Genomic DNA, 25,294 nt, shown 5'->3' on the forward strand with positions numbered 1-25,294 from the left:
TTCGCCAAACAGCGCCAAACCAATGCGCTATGCTATCTGCTAACAACACTGAAGCACTGACAGTATACGGCGCGCATACCTTTAAGAACCTGCCTTCTTTTGACAAGGCATTTAATTTACCAATGAGGAAATGTTTGACTTAACTATATTTAAAGTGCACATTTTGATTTTAGAGGGCATATCTAGCAATCATATGTTTTGTATTTATATATACATTGAACTCTTCATATATAACTCTTCATTATATTGCCTAAAGGAATTTAGGCAATGCCTGCCCTCAGAACCCTTCTCCCCAAACATATGATATTTGGCAACAAATCTGTGACATCTCTTCTAAACATCCTTGCTAATGCTGGCCGTATTAGGTTTGGACATATTATGGACAGGTAAGTTAATATATTGCAGAACATGGAGAAGCTCATACGGACAGATGCATATAAAAATGTTCCTCCCCCAGGCTATGATTTGACATTTAGATTCTAACTTTACATACATACAGAGAATACCATTGATTGTGAAGAAGATGGGAAGAGAAAGATGCGGGAAATGCGAATCCTGGCAAAACCAAACCAAAATTGAATCCAGTGTAAAGATTAAATGTCAAGGGCAGCATTTTGTAAAGTGTAAAGTACAAGTGAAATAAAAGAAGTTATGCAGTTAAGTGTGAAATAGATAAATAAATTATTTTGTCTCTCTTGACAAGCCAATGTCACGTTTTGAAAGTCACGCAGTCACAGTGGATGAAAACAAATCGTTTTTTCACTTTTCTGCAAAAAAAGCCCTGGATCAGACATTCCTACCTAAAGACCGAGAGGGAGCGACATCGTGTGTGTGTGTGTGTGTGTGTGTGTGTGTGTGCGAGAGAGAGAGAGAGAAAGAGAGAGAGAGAGAGAGAGAGAGAGAGAGAGAGAGAGAGAGAGAGAGTGTGTGTGTGTGTGTGTGTGAGAGAGAGAGAGAGAGAGAGAGTGTGTGTGTGTGTGTGTGTGTGAGAGAGAGAGAGAGAGAGAGAGAGAGAGAGAGAGAGAGAGAGAGAGAGAGAGAGAGCGAGCGAGCGAGCGAGCGAGCGATAGTCCCCAGACCTGCTCTTTCTTCACATGTGCTTAAATGTGAAGCAGAAAATCATGGTCGCGGCTTTTCTAGTGAAATAGCGCTTCAATGGTGACACTAAAGGGATTCCGGTCCTTTAAATGACAGCGACACCTTTTCCAAGCTCTTTTTAAATGTTATATAGCAGTGACAGCACTGCCCTCTTTCACTTGAGATTTCGCTCATCGTGTACTTGAAGAAAGAGCGGGCTAAGCAGGCTACACACGAGGGAGCTGTGAGAGTTCATTTAGGAAAACAGAACTAGGACAAGGGGATATTATACAAGTTCATAATGGATGGATTAACAACGTGTTGAGTCCCTTCTTTGGTTGCTTCTAGATAACACAGGTAAGAAAATATATTTTGTGATTGATTTGTTCCCAAATCCTGTATCGCTGTATCGTTGAACGGTTAGAAAGGTGGACGTGGTGTGCGGCGTTTAAACCTGAGAGAACGAGGTTCGGTGTATCATGTAGTTTTTTAGGACCGTTATGTCGGAGCATTGGTAAGGATGAATTCAGATGATTTCAGAGAAAGCAGGAGAAGGAGAGTCGGTTAAAGACATGCTCGACGTGGGTATGCGTTTTGTATCACAGAACTGCGGTTGTGCAATTAAGTTCCATGAAGTAGTTTCTTTTTCTGAGTTTGCGAAAAATTATATTACAACATATAAAAAATTGTATTATATAACTTTTCCCACATCATATATACTTTATTGTTATCTGCAGTCACACACATTTAGCTGCAAGCTGTTTGGAAAAAAGTCACTTTGATGTAAATTTGTGCTAAGACAGAGAGGAAGAGGCTTAAAGATTGAATCGGGAGGGAAACTCTATCTATCCCTGAACTCAGAATGACAAATAGGATAGAACAGATATGATTTTTGCAGCTGGAGTCGTTTATAAATTCGAGCACATTTAGTTGGTGTAGAAAGTTGATGGGTAAAATACTTTCTATAGCAAAAGCTACATTACTGAAGTGTGTGTGTGTGTGTGTGTGTGTGTGTGTGTGTGTGTGTGTGTGTGTGTGTGTGTGTGTGTGTGTAGGTGGACAAAACAGGATACAGTATGTAATGCATTAGTATGAGATGTGGGAGAGATGCAGAGACAGGATGAAAAAAAACGAGAGTTTCAGAACGATACAGACAGAAGTACCAAAGAAAACAGATACGAAAATCTGTATATGTGTGTCTGTCTGCGTGTGTACGTGTGCGCATGTGGATGTGCACGTGTGGGTGTATGTCTCTGCAGATGAGTGTGGGGATGTCTTGGCTGCTGTGGGTGTGGATCAGTGTGACAGTCATGCTGGTGTGTGATGCCACCTTCTACGAGACAATACAGCAACACCTGGCGCCTCCTGGAACCAACATTCAGATCCTTGGTGAGTCTGGTCCTGCCTCGTCTCACGCCGCACCCTGGGGCTGCTGAAGTTTGCTGAAGTATCTCACTCCTCTGCTTTAGCTCAACATCCAATTGTTTTCTCTCTGAATATCAGCGTGACATATAAGAATAGGTAGCAACACTTTACAGTACACAGCCATGATTACAAAGTCGAGCTACCATTAGTTACACTGTAATATACTTAGTAACAATGTGCAACAATGTATTGATATCTTGTATTTATATAATACAAGACAGAATATCGCAGACTAGAGTGAATGCATCTTATGAATACATTGTAACACATTGTTACTCCATACGTTACACTGTAGATTGTGATGTAGCGTGTGATGTAGAGTGTTTCTGAACTATTTTATTCGTTCTAGCAGCAGTGTTTCAACATAAAGGCAAACTCTCTCTCTCTCTCACAGACACACACACACACACACACACACACACACACACACACACACACACACACACAGCCACACACACACTTGCACGCAGGTGCTGAACATCTTGTTACGGCGACTGCACAGTTGCGCTCCCTCAAGGTTTCGGCTGCGTGGCTTGACCTCAGTGAGAGCCACCACAGACTCCAGAGTGCTGCTTTGCATTGGCCAACCACGTGAAAACACCGCGTGGGTGGCGAAAAGCCATTCATAGCTGCCATGATTAGACTGCTATTTAGATGGCATCTTTGCTTCGCTTGTGTGCAAGTGGCGGATGCACTGTGGCCGGGTGGTTTGAAACACAAACGAGAAGACAAAAGTGTCTGTACAATGTAGGCACAAAGGAGATGGAGGACGTATCGAGCTTCTGCTCCTCTTTATGTCCTTATCATCTAACAGAGTTATTTGTCTTGGCTTGTGGCAGGTGGTAAGTATAGGCATCACAGGAGAGGAGTATAGCTATAAAAATAGCACAGGGATGATGTATCCCAGACTGCATCTACATCAGTGGTGATCACAATGACTGTATTTATAACAAGATACATAATACAATCTATCTGTAAATTTAGCTTGATCAGTATTATTTTCACTGGTTCTGACATTTTTGTATAGAATAATTATGCTTCTCAATCACCAAAGAATGCCCAGGAGTGCTAAGACCTGACTAATGCAGTGATGTAACTTGGGTAATTACAATACTATACAGTCCTAATGATTGAGAGAATTAAGAATGGAGATTGCAACAATAGCAGAGTACTCCAAATGCCTGACATTATGGATCTTCTGTACAGATCGCGACATTTGTCCAGTATATTGCCTCGCACTTTAGTAGCTTCTCTTTGGTGCCTCATTTGTTATGGAGCTGAAACACTGCTTGTAACCTCACACCTCAAATTGAGAGGGCTAATAGCAAATGCAGCCGGGACTACTCACGTTAACTGATCCAGCCTGAACCACTTTACTGGGATTGGATCCTCAATTGGAATTGATTTTATACCTCATGCTTTAGATGAATTATATCACTCTTGTTGCACTAAGTATCTTATTCCTTTCTCTGTTCTAATAAAAGCCCCTGTTTTGATTTCCTCTGCAGCTACACACATACGTTGCCTGTGGTTCTGAAATGCCTATTGAAATCAGGGGCTCTGGGAGCGGCATGGCGACAGTGCACAAATGGGAAGCCTCAGATGCTGTCTTATCTGAGGCCGAGGTGAAATGAGCCATTTCAGGGAACGGAAAATATTCCATATAGGGACAATGTGTGACACCCAGTTACTTCCGGGCTGAGTATGTTTGCACAAGAGATTTCGGCAGCAGTAAAGCTGGGTAACAATGTTGATGGACCTCAGCACAGATTGAGCTTTTATGAGCTTTAGCGATGCCATGTAAAATGACATTCGCCTTTTGGTGCTAGAGGAATGAATCACTTGAGATTGTGTTTAAGTGCCCATATGTTATTCTAAAATGGAAGAATACGGCAAAATTTAGGACATCTGTGACATTCTAAAAAACGTAGATTCCTAAAATCTGCAGAAAGATGGGCATGTATTTCTAAAATATTATTCTTTGAGACATGGACGTTGATAAAGAGAGACAAGAGAAGACTAAAACTAAAACTAAAACTAAAAAAAAATTCACATGTTCCTGGTGGTACAAATTACTTGAATTTGGTCTACTATCAGCCAAGCTGGGAGCTTATGTGGTGCGTTTAGGTGCTATTGTGACTACTATGGGCTGGCACCATCATGCCCTAAACACCTCAGACAGCAGTTTCGAAAGGGTGTGTGTGTGTGTGTGTGTGTGCGTGTGTGTGTGTGCGTGTGTGTGTGTGCGTGTGTGTGTGTGTGTGTGTGTGTGTGTGTGTGTGTGTGTGTGTGTGTGTGTGTGAATGCACTGAGTGCTTTGAGTCTGTTGGATTGGCCTGGGTATCAGGCCTGACAGGTCATGAATTGTAAGTGTTTGGGTATTGGGCCTTTCATCAAAGTCATTAATGTAACTGTTGACCAAAACAACTTCAGGAAATAGCTCCAGCAAAAAGTGGAAATATGGTGTTTCCTTGTAGTTTTTGGAGTGAGTTGAGATCATTTGGATGTTCTGATTTTGTTTAAAGAAGTTCAGAACAGTTATTAAGAATCTGTTGTTTCTACATGAATTTCCAGAGAGACCACTGAAAACAAATAAGTAGTTTATGGAATTGTAGCTTTCATTATAAAACCATGGAAAGTTTGGGGGTGGAGATACAGTAAATGCAGGTGAAGAATCACTGTCAGAATTGAAAGGGAGAAAAGGTGAAAAACAGGTCAAAGAGAGTCTGTTAAAAATGGAACAAAATACCTCAGTCACAAATTCTGTTACAGAAAAAGAACATTTGCCTCTATTACAGTAATAGAAAATATTGATTCTGTTTTCCCTCTAATGATTGTGTTCCTTCTTGTATTGTATTTCAGTTTTATTGTCTGTAACAGCTTGAAAATTTTTTTATGCACCATTGAATTCATGTGAGAATAGGCTGTAAGTGACTTCATGCTGTGAGATTTGTCTTTTGTAGCCCTGTCATACTTTCTTATTTCCCATCAGCCATGTTTCCACTGACTTTCCAAGTGCAATGTAGTTCATACATCAAAACATCAGGCCTAGCTGCTCCAGAGCCTTTCGCTGGACAGTAATACAAATGGGCACATAATTGTCCACTGGGGTTGGGCCTGCATGTGTTTGGAATTCACTTGGCAATGTGCAGGCTTGAGCTCAACTCAGAAGGCCTGCAGTAGTGCGTTTCCTACCTGCAGGGAACGGAATAGATGATTGTGTGTGTGTGTGTGTGTGTGTGTGTGTGTGTGTGTGTGTGCGCGCGTGTCTGGAGGAGGAGGGGGCCTGAGCAGAAGACAGAGAGGGGAGAGAGGGAGGAGAGCAACGAGGGGAGGGAGGGAGGAAGAGTGAGCATCTCCGTCCGCAGATGTTCTGCCGGCTGTTCCGCCAGCCCGAGTCTCAGGCGGGCAGATGAGGGCGAGTGAATCATGAGAGCTGGTCTTTATTCGCTGTAGACAGAAGCAACAGGACAGAGCAAATGTTGTTTTTCATGCATGTGTAAGCACCGTATTTTACTGTCATGAGTTTGAACTCTGCAGATGTAGGAAATGTTCTTGTCTTGGCCAACCATGACCGGAGTAGACCTTATACACACACACACACACACACACACACACACACACACTCACACACACACACACACACACACACACACACACAAAGAAACAAACACACACACACACACACACACACAGAGATACAGACAGTTATCTCTAGTAGACAACAGAGCAGGAGCTGAAATAAATGCATTCCGGGGAAGCCAATATATCTGCTGTAAAATTCGCTGAAATCTATAAACGATATTGTTTCTTTGAATTGTTGGCTCCGTGTTTTAGGGGTTCACCTGAGTATTGGTATGTTGAAGGCAGTGGAGAAGACATCATTTAATCTCTTGGCCCATCCGTTCCTCAGTTGTTGGTATGGCTTGTTGCACAGTTGTCCGTAGCTGAAGACCGTAGGCAACCTTCTAGGATGGTGAAGATATTAAACATTTCTTATCATTAGTGACTGTGTGCATTAGTAAAGATCTCAGTGGGATTGCACAAATAACACTAGATCAATACGGTGCTTCCCTTTTGACCACAACCACAGCGCATAATAGTGTGTAGTCTGTTTTTTTTTTAATCAGATGCTTTTTAGAGGCTTTGAGCAGCTCAACTAAGATGTTTATGTCTGTATGACATTTCACCCATTTTCTCATTTGCTCACTTTTTTATTCCCTGCCACTTCTGAGTGTAGTAGGTGTTTACCATCATTATCACCAGTCTGAGAGGATAAAGGCCTATAATGCACATGAAGCCAGGGGTGGTGTATCTTAGACTGGGCTGCTGCTGCCAGCCAGTTTTGACACATTGTACAGCTGGGATTCAGACCTAAAAATGAGTTGGAGCCACCACCAATGTCTCTGATGTTCAGTCTAGTAGTCTTTTACTGGTTTTACTAGTGTCTTTACCGCATCTTCTTGGTGTCCTCCATTGCCAGTATAGTACAATAGTCATTATATGACTCTCTCTTGCAATTCTTTTGCTAGTCATTTAAGCTTTCCAAAGCTTTTGGGCTATGAACATGAGTATAAACAATTCAGCTCCCATGATTTATATTCTTTATTCACCAGATGTTCCTTTCATTCCTCCAGCACACACAGACTCCTGCAGAACACTCTGCTTTGTTGGTGTGCTGCTGTTGCATCTGAGAGAAAAGCCTTGCAAACCCAGTTCATCTGGGCACCTGCCGCTAAACGTGCACGAGTAAAATTTTCCACTATGACTTGAGGAAACATCTGATATAGGGAAAAGGAAATGTTGCTCTATTTTACAACAGGAATGTTGCATGAGAAGCGAAGGCGTGTGTTGCCTTGTAGGGGCCAGCCGAAGGCCCCCATAAACCGTCAGTGTCGTGCAGCCTTCCAGGGAGACACACAAGTAGTGCTTAATGGGTCTTCAAACGTCAGCCCAGGGCAAAAGTTCTGAGCTGAACTGGGGGTGGAGGTAGGCGTGGGGGTGGGGGTGAGCGTGGGGCCTGCTGACTGATGCGCTTGTTCAGGCCGCCCACCGTGTCCGAGGACTTTTGTGGAAAAAAACACCTTTGACAGAATCAGGGCCCAAGAAGAGCTGCCACATCTCCCCTGTCCTGGTTTGCATTAAATACGTCAGGGCCGTTAAACAGGCCGCAGAGACTTGCCGCTTCTGTGGGCCGCGCTCTTCACTGAGCTAGGGCACACGTGTGCGTCCGCACCCACAGCAAAGGGAGCTTTTGTCCCCGTCTTCTGATCTTCTGCAAAACAAAGGTAGTCCGCCTACATGCACTCTGGCCCGCGCTGACAGTTTAATAGCTTTATATAACAGAGGTCCTGAAGGCACATTATTTTGGCAGGGATGCGGGTGTCCATCTCTAACTCTTCCATCCATCTTTAGTGACAGTGGCCACTTCTCTGTAAGAACAAGGCCTGACTCGTGCAGGTCTGGCCCTGGGCTCTCCTCTATCTGCCGCATGTCACTTTCTGTCCCCCGATATTCACTCTCTCTTTCTCTCTCTCTCTCTCTCTCTCTCTCTCTCTCTCTCTCTCTCTCTCTCTCTCAATCAATCATTTTTCTCTAACCTCATGAGACTTGCTTCTTCCACATCCTGAATAACCGGAGACCATATGATCAACACTTCTTGTCATATCAGGCAACCTTGTGAGGTTAATCTAACATGCTGAATTTGGATAACCTAAGAAACATCTTGTTTACCTTTACACAAACAGTAAAGAACCATTAACTATGGATTGCGAAAAATAAAAATTTACGTATAAATCTGTGTGTGCACATGTATATATGTCCCCTTATTACTCACCTCACTGGCAGTCATACATCACACTGCTATCATTTCTCTTTTGTTCATTATTCCATATTACTCTTCCAAGTGTTTGAATATTGCAAAACCTTTATATATTTAATATGATGTGTCTTTTTATTTATCTGTACATAGGGGGAAGGTATGTTGGTGTTCCAGCACCCCAACAGCAACAGTGAAACTGATCTCTAATTTATTTTGTTATAACTTTATTATGTTATAACTTTATTATAACTCTAATTCAGTGAACAAGAGCTTTGTTTTTTTTTTGATCCTCTGAAAATCTGGTCAGAATGGCAGCGCACAGAGACACAACTAGTGTTGCATAGCCAAACAACCTTATTGCTTTGTTGGAGTTGCAAATGTGTTCGTTTTCAGAAACAAATGTTGACAGCTCCAGAATTAGAATGAACGCAGTCAGTTGTGAGAGCGGGTGTTGTTCCACCTTAAAATCCAACCATCTCGAGATGGAAATGCAACATATCATTTGTGAGTAAGAAAATAGTCCTTCTATGATTTATGAATCACAGAGGTGGCTCCTGAAATCACACAGTGGGCCAACAGCCGGGTATTGGCCTTTATGCATTATAGCAATGCTCTCATGTTTTAGAGAGAATATGAAATGGCCTGTCAGTGTGTAAACTTTTCAGAGCTGAATTTAGAAAGCAAAGTGCATTAAGCAGCTGAAGGACACATATGACAGTCATCGATTTAAAAGGAGTGAAGACTGAATCTTTGTTAGGAGATATGAGGCTTTAAATGTGCATCCTCAATCACTGCTCAAGGAGAATTGCCTACGTCTCCCAGCATGCACCAGGGTCTGACTTGGCCACTTGCTTTATTTTTCTGGGTTCTGCTTGCCACATCTGTGGGTGGGAAATTTGACCCTGCCTGTGTGCAGCTAAACATCCCTTCCTGCTGGCTCAATGAATAATTCAGACTATGTAACACAAGCATACTTGTGTGTAATTGTTTAAACAGCAGGAATAATTGAAGAATCTACAGGCTCCGGTTGGGAAAAATGGATTTTGGTTGCCTACAGCTTAATTGATTACACTCCACTCGGTCATTTCACACTGCCGACTGCTAACAGCCGGCAACTTCCAATACAATCACCATGCATTAATAAACATGCCAGGGTAGGCCAGGAATTTTCCTGGGGCAACTGCGTCCCATCTCCCCCTGCAGCAGTGGAGGTAGCAGCGTGGGCTAATTGTTTGCATGCTTAAGCTAAAAGCTATCAACCAAACGAATAGTGGCGATCAATCAAAAAGTGCTGCGCTGCTAATGGAAGAAACAGTCATCTTTGGTGGGGAGGTGAATCTTATCTGATGAGTATAACACAAGATCTGTCACAACTCATGGATTTAATGGCTATTTTCTTTGTACTCATCATTCACTGCCTGATACATTTACTTGTTAAATGTCACAATTCTCTATAGAATGTGTCGATAGAGTGTATCAGTGCTGCGTTTTGCACAGTTTTCATCTGCATGTTGTTCTTTGAAGTAGATGTCTATTTGGGCTAGGATTTGGGATGTTTGTGGAATGTGAGAGTACTCTCGTATGAGAGAGTGCTTGTCAGGCCTGCTTTGTCTTATCTCATGTCTGTAAGAGGGGAAAAAAGCAGGCAGGAGTGTTTGAGAGCGAAAGCCCTCCAACAAAAGTCCTTCCACTGGCCCCCATCGGTAATAACCCCATATTTGCAGTATGCTATAGAAGTGGTCTCTTTTAAAGAATGAGAGGGCCACAGAGAGAGACAGGTCTTCAGGCAATCTTGCTCTACTGAGTCATACTGAAGTCATACAAAGACTACACAGACCTTTTCAGAAAGTATAGAACTTAGCCCCAAAACTGCTCCGCGGGGCAAACTTTGCTGGAGCCCCTAAGATCTCTTCCTTTTTCTAAAGCACTGTTTGTTCAGAACAGAGCTTACTAAGATCGACAGGGCAAACAGCAGGGAGATAAGTGACTCTGCCTTCACTGGCTGGCAGTGTGGGGTTGGCATTCGAAGACCTATCAGAATAATACTGGATAGTAAGTGAACACTGAATACATTCTGGACTCAACACAAAGATATTCAGATTGCACAAGAGACATTACCAAGTTTTATTGAAAATGTGTATATCATTAAGTCATCCGAGATAATGTGAATTAAGTGAAGCCATGAAATAGCTGGGCTTGAATTAAGACATATTAATTTGTTTTTCTTTCCCCAGGCTGTGTGAACACTAATCTTTGTAATGAGAGTTAAATTGGCCCAGTGTGATTCAGGCCTCATTGTGCACGCATCACTGGGAGAGCACAGAACCCTGCACCACTAAAAGAATCGCACAGCATCTCACAGGCATCACTGGGAGAGCACAGAACCCTGCACCACTAACAGAATAGCACAGCATCTCACAGGCATCACTGGGAGAGCACAGAACCCTGCACCACTAACAGAATAGCACAGCATCTCACAGGCATCACTGGGAGAGCACAGAACCCTGCACCACTAACAGAATCGCACAGCATCTCACAGGCTTTCACAGATGTGCATTTACATGCTTATGAAAATGCATGCACTTATGACTAAACATGCATAAGAAGTCCATATGAGGTTCATCAATTGTTTGGTTCCTTTCTAATGCATCAACCTGTTTGGTATTCAGGAGGTCTGATCAGAACAGAATAATATTCTTGTATGCTGTAGGGCTTGTGTATGATGTAAATCTGTAAAGGTTTTAATGTTTAGTGTTCCTTTGTCAATCTAGTCACTGCCTGAATCAGTTTTTGAATCAACAGATTTTGTCCTAACTAGAAATGAGCCTGTTGCTTTCAATCACAACACTGGATGTCTCTGTTCTTTTGAGCAGGCCAAGTTAAAAGTCACTGTGATAGTTATATTTGATGGCCTTGAATCTGCTCGAAAATGATGGCCCATGCTCTTTATAAGGGTGAGAGGGGCCATCAGTGGCTATGGATTGCAGATGCAGTCAGTTAAATTGCTAATTACTGTTTGGAGATAGAATAGAGTAATTTCTATATATATAATGTGTGTGTGTGTGTGTGTGTGTGTGTGTGTGTGCACGGTTGTATGTATGTCATCAAATCCTTTCATGGCATCATATGGAATCCTTTCTTTAACTGATTATGTATTCTTTCAGTCTGAAAGTCTTAAGGGAGATATCGCAGAATGAATCACCATTACCTTATTATATCAAAGTCTATTTAGAGGTTTTAATTGGGTCCAGAAGTGAGGGCAGTATCATAAATTAGCAGGCTAATTAAGTTTTTGTGCATAATTAGGAACTTGGTAGTAGCTGTAGGTGTCAGTAAACAAAGGGGAGCATATATACCTAATACAAAAACCACGTGCTCACACACACCCAAAGTGTTTGCAAGTTATACGTTAATGAACCAGTTAATGAAAACAGTAAACTCAATCTGTATCCACTTTAGGTTGAACTTTTAACGAGAAACATTTTTAGTAGACGCTCAAAATGATGGCTTCCGGCACCAGCTGTGAAAGCGCTGGTGTACAGCGCAAGGTGTGTGAAGGGTTGCTCAGTAAAGAGATGGCGACCACGCCTCACGCTGCTTACATTTCTAAGCCCAGGAAAGAGTGAAGAGGCTATTTGGTGCTGTATTTCTGAGGATGATGGATGAAGCCGGGAGTTTTTAGTACTCGGGTTCCCAGCCGACTTAGTCGTCCCAAACAGCAGAGTCAAACAGTCCATTACATTTAGATAAGCTTGTGTCTCAGTAAACAAACGGAGTGCTCAGCCCACCTCGGCCTTGGATAACGCGAGGTGTACGTGCTTTATTCTGCTCATATGCACCAGAGCAAATCGAGTTTGCCCGTTTGGCAAGCTCTCATGTCTCAGTTCCACATGTATGTGGGCTGAAACCCCCTCACCGCATAATTGTGTTTGTCTGAAACACTTTTCCGCAGCGTTGAGGGGAAAATTATTCAGGCTGTTGAGTTTATGATGACGCCTCTCCACGAGTCCCATCACGACCCCAGCGAGGCGCTGAAGCACTCATAATTACTGCGGACAGCTAGGAGCCGCAGCGTGGGGAAGAGAGGAACCGGGTCTGGACGCCCACCACACCTGGCCCCGCCACACACTGCTGCCTCCTCTGGGGAGCAGCGAGCTTCCACAGGGGGACGGGCAGAAAGTTCACGCCGGAGGAGCGAAGATGGAGCCCTGGAACAGCGATTAACGCCCAAGCATGCCTGAGCACGGGGCGTGCACACCCACGATACTGCTGCGCCCACCTGTCGGTGTATGACAGAACGTGTCTTATTCTTTCACTCTCTCACTCCACATTCTGGAGTGTGACTCTTTCTCTCTCTCTGCCCCTCTCTCTCTCTGTCTCTCTCTGCCTCTGCCGGCATTCCACGCCGCTGATCCCCTGCCCCGTTACTTGAGGTCACCTGCGAGATTGCACGAGCGCCGGCTTTCCGAGGCATCTCCGCACCCAGTAGCTGCCGCCGCGTTATTTCCTCGCAGGGCGGCCTTCCCTAAGGCCCCGCGGTGGAGGCTGAATATGATTTCACGCCCCAGATCAGCCGCGCAGTCAGCGGTGTGTTGCTTCATCTGCCCTTCTGAATGCAACAGCGTGCTGACGGGCTTTGAGCGAGCACATATTGATAGGGTCGAATATACTGCCTGCGGGATCTGGTCTCAGCTCTCTCCTTCTCTGTGTCTGGCTATGCCTCCATATTCCTCCACTCCCTCTGTTCTTCTCCCCCATCTCCCTCTGCTCATCCCACTCTAAAATCAGCACAGGCGTCACGTACCGGATCTGTGGTCCTCTCTTTCTCGTTTTCGTTTGTTTGTTTGTTTGTTTGTTTGTTTGCTTACTTGTTTAACGAGTCTCCCTCGGCGGACTGGCTCTCTGCCTCGTGTGAGGACGGCGGTGCTGAGAAGCATGTGTGGTCTTTATAAAACCTCTCGTTCCTTTGTGTTGCATGCAACCGGCTTTCTCAGGCTCGTAACTGATATTTGCTGCACTCATGTGTGAAGTGCGCATATTGGGGAAACAGTAACTGAATTCATTTGAAAGGGCAGAGTTTCTCAGTTCAGATCTCCCCTGCTGCAAAGAGTCACTTACATAATAAATTACAGACACATCACGAGTGCCAACAAAATGCATCTACGTAAAAATAGTCTTTAAAGTTGTGCTATTACTAGGAAGATTACAAAGTTTGAGCATGGTAGTAGACTTTAAATGGTAGGTGGGTAGACAAGCAATTATATTCCTCTTATTTATAAGTAAAGTTACAGGCTGTGTATTACTTTATGTCACTGACAGATAATCCTTTGCTTGGATTCTGGAAGCAAGTAACACAAGCACCGATCAGGCTGGAACCAGCTGCAAAACATGACATCCACAACCCCTGACACATGAACATACGGCTTCCACAATTTTAGGTACACAACCCTAACGGCGTGAACACACACACACAAGCTACCTCCAGAGCCCTCAGGCTTACGATTGAGAAATAATTGCACAGTTCATAACCATGGAGAGCGCTCAAAACCCTCTTTGATAAATAGGCTAAGCTTCAGGCTCAAGCAGCTACAGTAAAGATTATCAATGAATAGAAAAATTGGCCGCCCTCTAAAACTGGCACGATGGCTAAGTGTGTTAAATATAATTGTACGAACATACAGTTACCTGTTACCTGTCTAAGGGGCATTCAGGGAACTCTTCGGAATTATTGAGCATTTTCAAATAACTGAACTACATTAGCCGTTACTACAGACGTAAATTTTGGCCACTGTCATTTGTCGCGTCAACCTTCATAAAGCATGTAACAATTTTTCCACATCTATATAAGGATACTAAAATAATAATTCTCACTATTTCTACATATAGGAGCATACTTTTATACATGACCTGTTCAGGGCCAGTAGGCCCTCTTCCTTTGAGAACAGGCACCCAAGCAGCACTAGTCCAATATAGCTGATATAAGAGAACTGTCATTCTGGACCAAGATTATGTAATGTGTTGTCTACCATAGGGCTGTGTGATACGATTTCATGATATGAAATATTGATTTTTTTTCTGAGGCACTGATTTTTTTGTAAGGCATTGGAATAAACTCTTGAATATTTTAATAAACTCTAAAAATATATATTTTTAAGAACGTCATGTATCGATGAACACGTTTAATTGACGGAATTACAACCTTTGGAATTGATGCATCAGTTAGAATCAATTTATTGTTGCAACACACCTAGTCTACAGTACACTGTCACTGCTCCCTGAAGCGAAATGTTCATCTTTAGAGAAAAAATGTATGTAATCACCTCTGCTGGGTTTGGTGTGGTGTGAGGAACATTGTCAGGCTTTAAGAAGGTCTAAAGGACAGGGAAAGCAAAGATACTCCCGTGCCTTCAGACGTCACGGGCAAAAACTACAGGCTGCAGTGCACTGTGTTGCTCCGCTTATTAAAGCACATTGCCCTTAGCTGTATGGGAATAGACAAGACATTTTTATTGATTTCAAAAAAAAAACAAAAAAAAACAACAAAAAAAAAAAACAACAAGACGGCAGTGCAGGAGAGGAGAGAAATCCACACCAGGAAGAGTCTGGAGAAATTCACCTCTCTGTGCCTTTGAGGGCTTTAAGAATCACAGATGACCTTGTGCGTGTGTGTGTGTGTGTGTGTATGTGTGTGTGTGTGTGTGTGTGTGTGTGTGCGTGTGTGTGTGTGTATGTGCGTGTGCGTGCGCGTGCGTCCATGTGTGCGTGCGTGCGTGTGTGTGTGTGTGTGTGTGTGTGCATGTGTGTGTGTGTGTGTGTGTGTGTTTAGTCCACCAGTAGTAGGCTCTTTGGAACATATGTATATCTGTGCCTCCTATTCTATTTCCCCATGCAAAATTCCTTACACTGAATCAGGCCATTCTCAGAGCCCTGAACACCAGTGCTCCACTGGACTGACATCAGCTGATGAGATACAAGAAGAAGGAGAGAGACAGAGAGAGAGAGAGTGAGACAGAGAGAGAGAGAGAGAGAGAGAGAGAGAGAGAGAGAGAGAGAGACAGACAGACAGACAGACAGAGCGATCCCAATGCTCCATAAAACTTTCTCGAAGTCTTCAAAATCATAGCCAGCTATGTGACTGCAATGTGTTCTTTAAAAAAGTAAAACCCAGTTCCATGTCATTATTGACCTTGAATCCTCAAGCATACTGTAGCGCCCTGATTCTTTGACATCTCATTTTCGGCAGTGTTTTACTCGCCTGTATGTGCCCGTGGAGTGGTGGCAAGCTCGTCCCTCCAGAGGACTGCTAATGGTCCGAGTGTTCTGCGATCTGTGGATGGAGTAGGCCCAGCTGTAATGGACGTGGACAGCAGCTCCTGGACAGATGATGCCTCTGCCCTTATCGTCTCAGCGATCATCCCTGTCTCCTCTGGAAATGGGTTTGATTGTGAGAAACATCAGTCACGCGTGCTGTGCTCCCTCCATCTCATCGGAGACAAACTTGCTGTGAGGGTTGTGCCAGAGCAGCAATTCATCAGCAAGCTGGTGCCCATTTCACTTTGCTCCCAGGGGAGGAAACACTGGTGTGTGCACCGCGAGCCCAGGAGGATAAAGCGGTGCAGACCGATGTGCAGCAGCAGTGGAGTTCCAGGGTGTGTGTGTGTGTGTGTGTGTGTGTGTGTGTGTGTGTGTGTGTGTGTGTGTGTGTGTGTGCGTGCGTGCGTGTGTGAGTTCCATCTGCAGACTCATTAGCTGCTATTGACAGAGCTGTTGACAGTGCTGTCAGACTTCGCCACAGTACACAGAGGGATTGAGCTCTCGGTCAGACTGTGGTCACCTTGACAAAACCTTCAGCTCCACTGAGCCACACATGGTCCACTTTGTGACACAGGAGCGGTGTCACTTTCTTGACTTGACTCAGCAAAATCGGCTTATTAACAGTCGGCTTAGGCTAAATAACGTGGAAGTTGATCAGGAAATGTGTGTGCGTGTGTGTGTGTGTAAGTCTAAGTCTTTGGTTACTGAAGATAGGTTAGGGTTATGCATAAGTGTAGCTACAGCATGTGTCAGTGTGTGTGCTGCTTAGCAGGTGGCAGTTCAGCCAAATGTCTCCCTCACCCCGAGTGAAGCTGTTTAAATTGAATGTCAGCTCAGAGCCTCGGTGCAGTCGTGGCGTCTGTGCGCTGAATCCCGGAGGAGTCCCACCACCTCTACGCACTCCAGCTGGGAGAGGGACTGGCGCGATTTACCAGCCCTGGATTTTGTTTCTCCCTGCGTTGCTTGTCACTGCATTCATAAAGGGAGGCCACCCTGCCCCACCTCTCAAGTTCCACACACCGAGCCCAGTTTATGTATTCACGGACAGAGCCGTACAGTGCATGTTGATGCGCTGTTGATTGTGTTTTGTGGGTCTGGTGTGTTTGATGGAGAGAGCTGCAAGAGCAGGAGTAGTAGTGTAAATTATAGTCATATGCATGCAATAATATCCTTGGGCTGCTAAGGAAAAAATGAACCTTCATTGGCCTCCAGTGGAAACTTACATTGCACTGTTCTTACATCTATTAGTCTGAAACAGTGGCTTCAGCTCCTGTGCCACACATAACAGCCCTCCTCAGGACTGCTGCCTTACTCTCCGAGCATGACATATGCTGAACTATAACTGTGTCAGGCTCCTGTCCCACTGGGCGTCCGAGGACCACCGCTTCGGCGCTGCAGATAAAAGCTCAGGTGCTAAGCCTAAATCACTAGCGCAGTGTCCCATCTATGTGGATCTGAAGGACTCGGAAGGACTGATGATGTCCTACATTCGTAATATAACTCCTGATACCTTCACTTTTAGTTTAAAAAAAGGCCTCATCTCACCTGTTCCTGACCAGCAGCCAGCATGGTACTCGCTGTTCATCTGTGACTGTGTACCAGAACAGCTCGTCAGCTCTGGTGAGCGGACTTATTTTAACAGCAGTGATGGAACAGCATGAAACGAAGCAGCAGAGTTATAACTTCAGGTGCAGTAACCAGAGGTCTGGCTTCAGAAGGGAGTCCTACATTTCGAAATTCCTGCCTTTGCCCTGGAACGCTAGTTAAAGCGTTTCACAGGAAAGATGGGCGACGAGCTTGCAACACCAGATAAAGCATTTAAATGAGGCAGATGTGTTACGAGTACAACTCTGTCTAAAACAGTGCCCCGTATGGGAAGGTGTTTCAAAGGAGGCCGTAAATCAGAGTTTAAGAGATGACACACAAATGTAAAAAAGTCTCACACCCACTGGTCTGAAATCCTAAAGATGAGATTTCATCAAGATATTCTCAACTGTGCGTTCCATGTCCCATATTCCGAGGCCCAGTGTACGCCAAGTGATTCTGTTAATAAAACCTGGTAAGCAAGTTGGAAATGCACATTTCTTGTCAGTGGCTAAATGCCCTGAAGCACAAAATGATTTGTGCAGCTCTGTATCAGAAATATTCAGTTGAATTTGGCAGCAAAATCTGGTAAACAACCTTCGGTGGCCTGCTATCAAAATATAAAATACCCACCAAAAAAACGCAGTGTGTGGCCAAAAAAAAAAAAAAAAAAAAAAAAGTACCGTGTTTTGACGATGTTAAATCGTTTGGCCCAAATGTGAAGTAATACATTCTGGCAGCAGCATGATGCTCAGCATGGGCTGGAGAGCGCTGTGGAACATGGAGGGGGCAGTGTTCTGCTGTGAGAACTCCTTGCCAGCAGGTTCTGAGACTCCTGTTATGACAGAGGATCAAACAGACACAATTATTGAAAGTGATTTGATGACAGCCTACTGTTACTGCGTACTCCTTAGCAAATATGGCGCAGGTCCATTTAAAAGCTTCAGCCTGTACCCCTGCCCGCCTTTTCAGACACTTTCAGCCTCCCTGAGCAAATCTGCTACTGCCTTCATTTCCTCACTTCCTCTATTATCCGCTGATCTGTGTAGCCTTGTATTGTAAACCAATGCACCTGTTTTCAGCCTTATCCGAAACATCGCATTGTGCTCCTCGCGATCCTGCTATGTTATTTCTATCAGTAGTATTTTATTACAACGCCTAGTGATCCTGTACAATTCAGAATCTTGAGGAGTCATCGCCGCATAACAACCGCAAGCAGTCGACCGCGTTAACCTTACAGAGCGCAAGCCCCTTGGCCCCAGTTCTTCTGTGTTATTCTTACTTGTGAAGATTTAGAGCAGTCATCACAAAACAGATGCTGTCCTTTCCCACGCATCATTATCAGGACATGGCTCGCAGGCCGTGCTTGCCATCCAGCTGTCTGCCTGCAACCGTGGAGCAGGTACTTGCGAGTCAGTGCACAGCGCGGCAGGGTGGATGGCTGGTGCCGTGACCCCTGCTGTTGAGCCCACAGTTCAAGTGAAAAATGAGATTTGGTCATAAATTTCATAGATGCAGTATAAGAAACCCCAACTAAGACAGCGCAAATGAAACAGCTCCAATGGGAGCCGCCATACTGGGTAAGACCCATCTCTGCTCTACAAGTCAGCATCTAACTTTGAAATGTGAGCTTCATGTGATGTGCAGCTCACATATATGAGCATTAAAGATCAGGCAGGTGAAAGGAGAAGCACAGAAGTGAGCAAGGCCCTGTGGTTTGGTCGGGGCACGCTGTGAGGCTGAGGAAGAGAGGAAGATGAAGCACAAAACACAGCACAGCTCTGCTCAGTAGGGACCGATAAAACGATTGGTGTTCATGTTTCGCTTCATGTTTCACTTCATGCTCACACACACACACACACACACACACACACACACACATAGAAACACACAATGATGCACACCCTTAACTGACCATAAGAGCTGCCCTTGTTCTCACGCTCAGCAAAGTCAGTGCAATTGGAGCACTTCACGTCATGTTTAATGTACCGAATAAGAGTGTGTGCACACAGTCTACCAGGGCGACAGCACTGGGCCCTGGAGTTCAGCAGTCGTCTGTCCCTCAGTCACACAAAGGATATGAAAAGCAATCACTCCCTTACATGGCTCTGAGATGTCCACTGTCACAGTTTTTTTAAATATTCATAACCTTTCGCATACGCCTTTAGAACAGTCAGCGGGGTACACTATCTCTCACATTCCCTCACAATTTCTCTGACTGGGGCTCGGATCCCCCCCACCTTCTCCCTGTTTTGACTGACTTCACTCTGGAGTTAATGAAAGCCGTAAGCCTGCTGGAGAAGTGGAGACTATTTACATTTTTATTGATTTCTAAAAGTACATTTAACAATGCTTATTTTCAACTTCTCCTCTGAGAGCCCCTATCTCCTATTTGCTTGGAGAGAAACGTGCATATGTTTCTGTCAAGAAGCTGCTTTCTCACTCTATATTTTTATCCCTGCCTGCAGATCAAAGCAAAAAACTAGGCCTGTAATTAAAACTGCGCATTAAAGAAAATAAACCCCTGTGTATTCTGTCTGAAGCCTCACTGCTTCATAATTAATGGAGAGTTAGCTCAGGCAACTCTGTGTCCTCGTTGGATTCCCCGCCGTCTCCTGCTCCTGCTGCTTCTGTCTTCAGTGTTCTGCCCTCTGCTCCTCGTAGGCAAACCGTGCCTTCAGCTGCGGGGACCAATCCACTTCCAGTCGGTTGGAATCCTGGCAAGCGGTCTCAGTGAATGGCTCTGATGTGTGGCCTTCACCGGCGTTTGTGTTTAATTGATTATCTCACTATTAGCCGTACAGGGAGTATTAGATCTTCGGCTGGATGTGGCCTGGGCGAGGAGCTTCGAGACGTTTGATTCATCTGATACTGGAACTTCTTTTCTCAGTCATGTGCAGTGCTACACGATGTATCTGTTCCCTCTCTTTCTCTCTGTCTCTCTGTCGCTGTCTCTCGCCCTTCTGTGACTAACTGCTCCAAACGATGTTTCTTTCTGATGACACAAGCCATGACCGCAGGCTGGCAGAGTAGTGCCACATGTCAAGCGGGACTAACCTGAGGGCATGCTTCGCTCCATCTCTCCATGCCAGGGACTCAGTACGCACTCCCAACTGCACACCGGCACTGATGAGCGTAATGCCATTGATTGAGGAGCTTGCATCTCGACACCCAGCGTAGCGTGCAGTTTAAGTGGTGTTCCTGAGCCCCGCATTCTGTGCGCATGTGGATGTGTGGGGTCCCCGAGGCTGACGCACCGGAGCGTTTGGTAATCACTCACTCGCAGTGCGCGACTGCGGGGCCTCGGTCTTTACATGCTCTTTCTGTCTCTCTTTTCTCTCTCTCTTTTCTCTCTCCCTCTCTTTTTCTGTCACTCTCTCACTCCACTTTCCTCCTCATTAATGCACTTTTACACGATAGCAGCCCGCTTCGGGGTCTCTCATCTCCGCCACGACACGCACACTCCATCATTCTTTCTAAGTGCCGCAGCCCCACGCTAACCGCGGGGGATATACCTTAATCTACCCAGTTTCCGGACTGTCGTTTGAGGACTTTGCACTCTTCTCAGTTCTTATGACCTGCAGAGTAGCGATATGACTACTGGGTAATGCACTTTAGTGATGGCGTAAGACTAGCCCGAGACATCGTATGAGGAATGACAGCGAGGTGGGAGAACAGACAAATTGTCTCAGAGGTTTGATGTTTTTTATTGATCTGCCCTTCTTTTTGACAGAAGGAGGGACATGTGAGGTGATTGCCGCGCACAGATGCTGCAACAAAAACAAGATTGAAGAGCGTTCCCAGACAGTGAAGTGTTCCTGTTTACCGGGCAAAGTGGCGGGGACCACCAGGAATAAGCCCTCCTGTGTGGATGGTGAGTGAGTTCAGTTGCAGGGTAAAACACGCAGTGCCACCTAACACTTCCCAGGCAGGGAATCAGACATGTTGGTGCGTTAGCAACTGGGTTTATGCTTAAATGCAGCCAAACTCCAACCAAACTGATGGTGAGTTGCTGGCCCAGCAGGGATTTGGCTCTTTTTGGTTCATGCACATTAAGCCCAGTGTGGAAACAGTGCGCAGCATTAGCCGCACTGAGCACCTTTTTGTATGTACTGTTGAGCTTGAAATAAATTCACAGTGTGAAGGTGTCGTCATTTATCTTGCCATGATTGGACGTGTTGTGCTTAATTGATTAATGAAATCCATGACATTACACCAAACAATAAACAAAACCCCACTAAACTTTGGTCCAAAGCACAAGCACAAGTCCAGAGCTCAGAAAACGCTTCCTGCCGTGGTCTGGATTTGAGCAGCATCAGAACAGACACCATCACACCCAAAAACAAGGACAGAAAGTGTTGAGCAGTGTTTGAGCAGGTGCTGTCGCCCTCCTGTAGCTCCTCGTCCCAGAAACCCGGTCGTGCTCGGGGCTGCTCGTTATTACCACTATGTCCTTTTGACAAATGATGTGCTCCAAGCAGCCACTGCGAGGGGAACCTCAGCCTCAACCCCTGGCAAAGAAGTGCCAACTGAAAAGTACCTCACTCACATTTGACTCCTGCTTAATGATCTGGCTACTACACCAGCCTGTAGAGACCAACTAATTACTGTGCTTGCTGTAGGCTGGATTACATGCTCATGTTTGCTTTAACTCTAGTTCTCTACTGCTGGGCATTGTAGTGTGGGTGGTTATGATTTGCACATAAGCTGAGGTGATGGACATATCGAAGATGCACTGCTGCCCATTACGGGGAGTTAGCTAAGTGACGATGTCCTCTATCTCCTCTCAAAAATGGGTGCGGGTGAGACGAGGCTGGCGTCCCAGAATGGCAGCCGTATTGATGGCCACCACTGCTGCCTGTCAAAGGACTTTATGACATTGAGGACCATAGTTTATGTATGAGATGTTTTGTTTACTTTCTGGAGAATGAGGGCGAAAGATAAACTGAATTTTAATCAAAACGAGGAACACTTGCCTGAGGTGTTGCATTTATTGATATTTTTTGTGGTGAGCTTGCTCATGCTGAACCAGTAATGGATCAGTGGAAGAGCAGAAAAATGGAGGGTGTCACTTCAAAAGAGCAGCTGTAGATTTACCTACAAAATGTACAGTTTGAACCAAGAGAAGTTGGTACAGGATTGGAACGGTTCTCAACAAAGTTGAGCATTGCAGCAAGTCAGTGAAATGATGCCACATTGTAAAAAAATGGAGCTGATAACTTTTGAATTAATGGTGATTCGCACCCTTTCATGTTGAACTAAATAAACCAACCAGTAATGATAAGACTACTTTGTCTTTAGTCTGTAGCTTCCTCTCGTTTTTCTGTAGCGCATGTGTCTTATATGGCAGGTAGAAAGTACTGCAAAGTTTGTCATTGTTCAATTGCACTAAAACTACAATTCCGACTATATATATAAAACTATGAAACATTGGAAACTAAAATGCACTTTATTTTAAGAATAATAATAATCTGCCATAATGGATAAACTGAACTTAGTTAAAGTCTTAGTAATTATTATGCTGTTGTTACAAATGTCTGCATGATGAAAGTTTAAAATGCTCTTAGCATTCTGAGCACATCACTGGTACATTTTCTCTCACTGTGCCAGCACTTTTTCTGTGCATATAATGGCCTCAGTTCACACCATTTGAAAATGATCACACTTTCACACGACAAAGTGAAACTGATAGCTTTTTGTAAGGTTTACAATGTCAGTTCCTTTGACAAGCCTCCCGGTTGAACCATGTACTTAAACGGTATTTATGTCAATTTCGGCCTATTATTGGCAGCAAATCGGCCTGAATTATAGGGTCTGAGATATTAGACTTCTAGATGGCGCAGGATAAAATGGATTTAAATGAACAAATGGAGCACTTCACCTCAGTACAAGGCTTTTCACAATGTAGCATGCATTGCATTAAAACGACAACTTTCTGGAACCCCATCATAGTATATGCTATGATCATATAACTGCAGCCATTAATGATTTTTTCTTCACCATTTATCTGTAAGTTGATTGGGGGGGGGGGGGGTTACTATAACAATGTGTATATAACTCTGAACCCATGGTGTCCAACTCTGTTTATGGAGGTCTACAGATTCTTTTAAAGACCTCTTTTAGACTGTATTACAGTTTGTAAACAAACAAAAAAACAGTCAAGTGAAATGCTAAGAGCACGGGAAGTGAAGGAAAACAGATAAGCTCAAATTTGCTAATGTAATTTGCATAGTGTCAGCTCCTCCCACTTTTAGTCGGGTATTAAATGGCTTAGCATCTTTGTCCGAGCTTCCTCTTTAATGCCTGAAACATATCTAGTTTGGGGCTGGTGATGTGTGACTGCAGTGTTTCTCCTCAGCCTCGATAGTGATTGGAAAGTGGTGGTGTGAGATGGAGCCTTGCCTGGAGGGAGAGGAGTGCAAGACTCTGCCAGACAACTCGGGCTGGATGTGCTACTCTGGGAACAAAATTAAAACCACCAGGGTGAGTGCTAGTTCATCTGCAGGCATTAGCTCCGAGAGATGTGGATTCCCACTGTATGCTTATAAGACAGCACTAAAAATGCTTTATGGGTCATTGTTACAGCAGTAAGTGCACATGAATGAAGTGTGGGGTGCACATGTTACATGTGCCAGACGAATTAAAAATGAATGTCTTAATTATGATTCGTGTGTGTGTTACAGAACACCCATCCATATACATCCTTGTAGCAATGGGTTCCATTCAGTGCAAAACAATCACAAAGGTTTGTATGTTCTATTAATGCCCTGTAACAAGGTCACTTTGATTAAATATAAAGGATGTGATTCAAAAATAAATAAATAATCATAATATTTATACAGCAACAAACCAATATTGATACTTGGTGTTATTTTTTTTATGCTCAAATTATTATTATTGGTCACATTTATATAGTATCTTTCTCAAACCCAAGGATGCTTTACAGACAGAAATCGGCTTCTACAATTAAATCACTCACACAGCAATGAGAAGCAGCAAATGGATTTGTTTTTGAGTAATGTTATGTTCATGTGTGCTTGTTTCATTTCTCATCTCAGGGATATAAGAAGATGAAATGGTGATACAAGAGGATGAAAACAAAGACCCCAATGGCAGAGGGCTGGTGAACTCTCACATGACATTACATTAGGGTCAGGTTTTTAGGCATTTGACTTCTGAAAAACAGTGCTGCCGTTTGGCTGACTGAGGAGCTCTTCTTGGCCTACAGACTCTTTGTCGTTGGATTATTTTATTGTTTCTGTCCATCTGAACATCTCCTTTCATGCTGTAAATGCTGGGTGATTTGAGACTTCTCATGTGTTGTTGAGTTCTCTTGTACCAGCTTTAGTTCGCCCAAAATTATTTTCTTCTGCGGGTTCCTGGGTGCTCCTTCTCCAGAGGGGGCTCACCTGACAAACTCACCTACAGCCATTCAAAAACATGAGCTTCTCATTCTTGTTGGAAGGAAGAACACATCTCTGGCTGAGTGGAGAAAAACCCTTGTCTGGCTTCCTTTCTTTACATGCACACTCAAACTTATCTGCCGTGACCAAAATGGATTTCTGAGATCTTGTGTAACATACATCTGTTTTCAGGCATTCAGTATTGTTTAACCACACACATTATTGTTTGTGTGGCAGTGAGAAGACACTAAAACTGTGTAAAAGTAAAAAGCCTGGCAGATGAAAATGACATGTTACAAGTGTGGTGTGTTGTGTGTATGTCTGAAACTACAGCTTAAAAAAGGCACAGTTTGAATGGCAAAAGTACAGTGAAGCAAAAGTATGAATGCTAACTTTTCTAGGTCCACTGCTGGTGTTGGTGAAGTTGTAGTCCGTAAATGAGATGATTTAGCTATTCCTTGGGTTCATTTACCTAATGATATATCGATGCAGCTTCATTCAGACCATATCTATGTAAAAATCCCTCAGACTCATTATATCAAAGCCAATGAGGTCTGATAGGAATCTGCTGCTGCGTGCAGATATAAAATACCATGACATTTAAATGCTCAATCAAATTTACATTCAGCTCTCTAGAACTTTGCCTTCATTAAACAGCTGTTGAAATGTG

The 25,294-nt window shown here is 44.0% G+C and overlaps 1 protein-coding gene across 2 annotated transcripts; it reads left to right on the forward strand.

Moving 5' to 3' along the window:
- Positions 1-1,059: 1,059 nt before the first annotated feature.
- On the forward strand, positions 1,060-24,913 carry tafa1a (TAFA chemokine like family member 1a). Of its 2 annotated transcripts, none has more exons than XM_027006988.2 (6): positions 1,060-1,434; positions 2,337-2,466; positions 20,955-21,095; positions 23,580-23,704; positions 23,905-23,966; positions 24,280-24,913. In XM_027006988.2, exons 2-5 carry the CDS (start codon positions 2,337-2,339, stop codon positions 23,929-23,931), a joined length of 423 nt encoding a protein of 140 aa, XP_026862789.1. In that variant the 5' UTR covers positions 1,060-1,434; the 3' UTR covers positions 23,932-23,966; positions 24,280-24,913. The 2 variants fall into 2 exon arrangements, with proteins under 2 accessions (XP_026862789.1, XP_026862790.1); XM_027006989.2 differs by having other exon boundaries at positions 20,958-21,095.
- The last annotated feature ends 381 nt before the right edge of the window (positions 24,914-25,294 follow it).

The sequence above is a fragment of the Electrophorus electricus genome, chromosome 24 (assembly GCF_013358815.1).
Source record: "Electrophorus electricus isolate fEleEle1 chromosome 24, fEleEle1.pri, whole genome shotgun sequence".
Lineage (NCBI taxonomy): Eukaryota > Metazoa > Chordata > Actinopteri > Gymnotiformes > Gymnotidae > Electrophorus > Electrophorus electricus.

What these genes read in the sequence shown, in the direction of transcription:
- tafa1a (XM_027006988.2), top strand. Translation starts at nt 2,337, where the DNA reads ATGAGTGTGGGGATGTCTTGGCTGCTGTGGGTGTGGATCAGTGTGACA. An exon ending in AACCAACATTCAGATCCTTG is followed by an intron (nt 2,467 to 20,954) that starts GTGAGTCTGGTC and finishes TCTTTTTGACAG; the next exon opens with AAGGAGGGACATGTGAGGTG. An exon ending in ACAAAATTAAAACCACCAGG is followed by an intron (nt 23,705 to 23,904) that starts GTGAGTGCTAGT and finishes TGTGTGTTACAG; the next exon opens with AACACCCATCCATATACATC.